The sequence below is a fragment of the Gekko japonicus genome, unplaced genomic scaffold (genome assembly GCF_001447785.1).
Source record: "Gekko japonicus isolate JY-2015 unplaced genomic scaffold, Gekko_japonicus_V1.1 scaffold8, whole genome shotgun sequence".
NCBI lineage: Eukaryota > Metazoa > Chordata > Lepidosauria > Squamata > Gekkonidae > Gekko > Gekko japonicus.
Genome location: NW_015167057.1, coordinates 993,538 through 997,212, shown reverse-complemented (window position 1 = coordinate 997,212; position 3,675 = coordinate 993,538). Strand labels below are relative to the sequence as shown.

At 56.7% G+C, this 3,675-nt stretch overlaps 1 protein-coding gene across 1 annotated transcript in view; it reads left to right on the top strand.

Moving 5' to 3' along the window:
• Positions 1-140: 140 nt before the first annotated feature.
• Positions 141-3,675, top strand: part of LOC107111483 (methyltransferase-like protein 2) — a 9,618-nt gene continuing 6,083 nt past the window's right edge. Inside the window, exons 1-4 of the mRNA XM_015412447.1 lie at positions 141-239; positions 1,439-1,530; positions 2,342-2,715; positions 3,445-3,494. Coding sequence (XP_015267933.1) covers positions 145-239; positions 1,439-1,530; positions 2,342-2,715; positions 3,445-3,494 — 611 coding nt within the window. The 5' untranslated portion in view covers positions 141-144. The remainder of the gene's footprint in view (positions 240-1,438; positions 1,531-2,341; positions 2,716-3,444; positions 3,495-3,675) is intronic.

Below are 3,675 nucleotides of genomic sequence, written 5' to 3'. Positions count from 1 at the left end.
CCTCGCCGCTCCTCCCTCCCCATCCCTTTCTCGGCCTGCCTCCTGAGCCGGGTCCTGAAGCGGGGCCACGAGCGCTCTCTGGCGGCTGGCTCTCTCTTCCGGCTCTGAACGCCGCCCTCCTCCTTGGCCGGCCGCTCTCGTCCGATGGCGGCGCCCGGGGACGGCGAAGGCAGGCGAAGAGCGCCCTTCGGGAGCCGCTTCCTGACCGACCCGGCCCGCCTTTTCCAGCACAACGCCTGGTGAGCCGGCGGAGCTTCAGGCCCAGGCCCCGGCGGCGTTGGTTGGGCCCGGAGGGAGGGCGGTGCGGCCCGTCCAGTCGCCGCCAATATTCCCTCTAAGCTGTGGAGTCCCTGTGAGCAAAAATTCTACTTTGTGAGCTACTGGCATTAAAGCTGTGAGCGAGTGACTTGGCTACTGCATACATTAGTTTGCCATCCTTCCTGAGCTAAAACAAAAATCTGTGAGCCAGAGGCTAAAAACCTGTGAGCTAGCTCACACTAACTCAGCTTAGAGGGAACACTCGCCTCGTGCTCGGGGTCGCGTGGGGCGGGGGGGGGGAAGAGGGGCAGTTGCTGAGCTTTTTTGGGTCACGGCTGCCCCAGGAAGCGTCAGACGCGCAGATAGAGGAAGGCGTCCACTACAGCAGGAGGATGGGGTGGTGTCGTGATTTGAAAATAATCGGAATCCCTGGGTGGGGATCCATTGAAGATCTTCTGCATCCGACCTGGACCCAGTCCCATTCATGTCCCTGTTTAAGGGGTAAAGTTTGAGTCCAGGGGCACCTTTGAGACCAGCACAGTCGAATTCTGGGCATCAGCTTTCTCTGTGCAGGCACACCTCTTCAGACCAACAGAGCTACCCACCTGAATATCCACCTTAAACTTTGTTCGGTATCTGAAGAGGTGTGCCCGCACAGGAGAGCTGCTGCCCAGAGAATTAACCTGTATCGGTCTCAAAGGTGCGGCTGGACTCAAACGTGGTTCTGTTGCTTCAGACCAACAGGGCTACCCACCTGGGTCGCTCTTGGGAGTTTCCAGGGGTGTTTCAAGGCACCTGGCTGAGCTGGCTTTGCCTTTGCGCTGAAGGCTTGACCCTTTGCTCTGAGATCTGCTGCCCTCCTCTGATGTCCCTGGACTCTCGGCACTCTGGCCTGAGCTGGCCTAGCTTCCTGAGAGCCGCATGCGAGGCCAGCTCCGAACAGCCTGGTTCTGGCATCAGGGGGTCCCCAAGAACACAAATGAACCCGGAGCCCAGGTGGTACCTTGAAGGCTAACGGAACAGATCCCGGCAGATGCTCTTGCCTGTCAAAGCTCACTTGATCTGACGCGTTGAGAAGCTGAGGCTGGAATCAGTGGCCTTAGTCCTTCACTCCCTTTGAGTTTCCTGCTGCAGGCTGAATGGGGTTCCCCAGGCTGGATTAACCTTTTCCTTCCCACAGGGACAATGTGGAGTGGTCTGAAGAGCAGGAGGCGGCTGCGCGAAGGAAGGTCCAGGAGAACAGCCTGCAGTTTCTACCTCCCGATCAGCAAGGTACCCCCAACTACTTTTCCCGGCCTGACGGCTCCGGCAACAGTGGTTAGGTGCAGAGGGGCTTCGCAGCTCCCCTGAAGACCAGGGCATGTGGTCAGATTGGGGAGGATTCGCAGTGCGTCTGTGAGGAAAAGAGGAAGTCAAATGAGGACAGGCATAAAGAACAGGATTCCACGGAAGCCAGAAACCTCTACAGTTACACTGACACGGATGCGCTGCCTCTCTCCCTGGAGAGGCAGGATGAATGAAGTGCCCAATTACTGCCCTCTGCAGACACTTGGCTTCAGCACGGCTGCTGTCAGCAGACTTCAGTGGCCTGAGAAGGGCGTAAACTCTCCTTGGGATTGCACTGCATGTGTCATTAGTCTTCACACTCTTCCCTGGGGTCCCCTCAACCTAAGAGCTGCATTGGTAGTTCCCAGATATCTAATGGAGGGCAGGAAGAGGAGCAGCGTTCCTAGAGACAGAATGGGGAGCAGTAAGAAGATATGTTTAAGTCCAGGTCAGGGAGAAACCTCCCTGTGCAGCCATGAAAGGTGCTGTTTAGGGAGGCTGTGGAACTTCCTTCCCCGGGGAGAGTTTCAGGGGAACTCTCTGGCCAAGTGTCTCGATTCAGCCAGATGATCTAGATGCCCAGTAGTAAGTAACCTGTGCCTGTTGGACTAGGCAACCTTTGCGCGATCCTTCCGAGTTTCAGACGAGGTCTCCTAAAGGGCTGGATCCGGCGTGTGACTTGGGGCTTGCCACCCCTGGCTGGCAAAGAACTCAGGCCTGACTTTGGCCGATGTCTGTTTTCCCCTCTTCTTTGCAGAGGCCTATGAAATCAACGCCAACCAGTACTGGAACGAATTCTACAAAACCCACGAAAATGGCTTCTTCAAGGACCGCCACTGGCTTTTCACTGAATTTCCTGAGCTGGCCCCGAACCAAAACGTCGGTCAGGACGCCAAGCCCGTCTCTGAGGACAGTGGCGCAGTGCAACAGTCCAAGACCCCAGGCCCTGGAGGCTGCTGTGGCACTGGGCCTGGATTGCTGGAGGAGACCGGGGCCTCGGAGCATCTGTCAGACTCCAAAATGAGCAGCTGCCGGTTGCATACCCAAGTGGAAACGGCATCGCGGAGCCTGGAGGCTGTAAAACTGAATGAGGACTTCCCGGGGTCGTCTGCTTCTTACCGGATACTGGAGGTGACTGCGCAGTAAAACGTCTTTTCCCTCCAGATACCTCTGGGCGGTTGTTCATATGAAGGATGTGAACATGGTGTTCACCGTGCATCATTGATCCCCAGCACGGAGAACAGGTGTGGGCTGTGGACGTGGAGGGCGTGCTTCCAGAACCCGTAGCTACCGCTAGACCTGCCGGCCGTGTAACTGTTCCTGGCAGTCCCTTCATTTTCGTCACTGTTTGTTAGTGGCTGTGAGTGATGTAGACTCACTACCTGTCCTGTCAAGGAGAGTTTTCTCCCTGCAGCAGTGTTGCCTGTCTCTTTTGCACGATGATGATGAGCGAATAACTTCTCCCTGCTCAGTTTGGAATGATAACCCATTGACCAGCAGTTGGTAGGCCCGGAGGCAAACCCGGCCCCTAAGGGGGTGCTGCCAGACCCCTAAAGGCAGGAGGCGGCAGGTGTGGAGGAAGGAGCAGGCGTGGCCGGAAGTCTTGAGGACAGTCTGCCTCTTCAGAGTGGCCTGCTGGCAAAGGCTAGCTTCCCAACCTATCGTCCCTGGCCTTGTTTCGGTCAGTGGCTTGTTGTTTCCACATTGACTGAATTACTTTAATTCCAAGCCGCCTCCAGCAGGACTTGGAAGAGGCTGTCCAGAGATTTCCTAAGTAAAGGAGAGCAGGAGGAGAGAAGCGTCTTTTGTGACAGCAAACTTAGGCAGCAGCCATTTCAGCTCTCTTTGTTTTCCCGGCAGGTGGGCTGCGGGGCTGGAAACACGGTCTTCCCCATCCTCCAGACCAACAAGTAAGTCGTGGAGACTGTCGCGGGATCCTGAGCCTGAGGTGGTCGGCTGACAAGAAGGATTCTAGGCGGGAGTCTTTATGGTCCCTCTCGCTGACAGTGGGAGTCCAGTGGGTGGAGAGCAGGTCCAGATGTTCCAGAGAAGCCTCGTTTGGTCCTGGGGGTGGGGGACTGCCATCGGTTC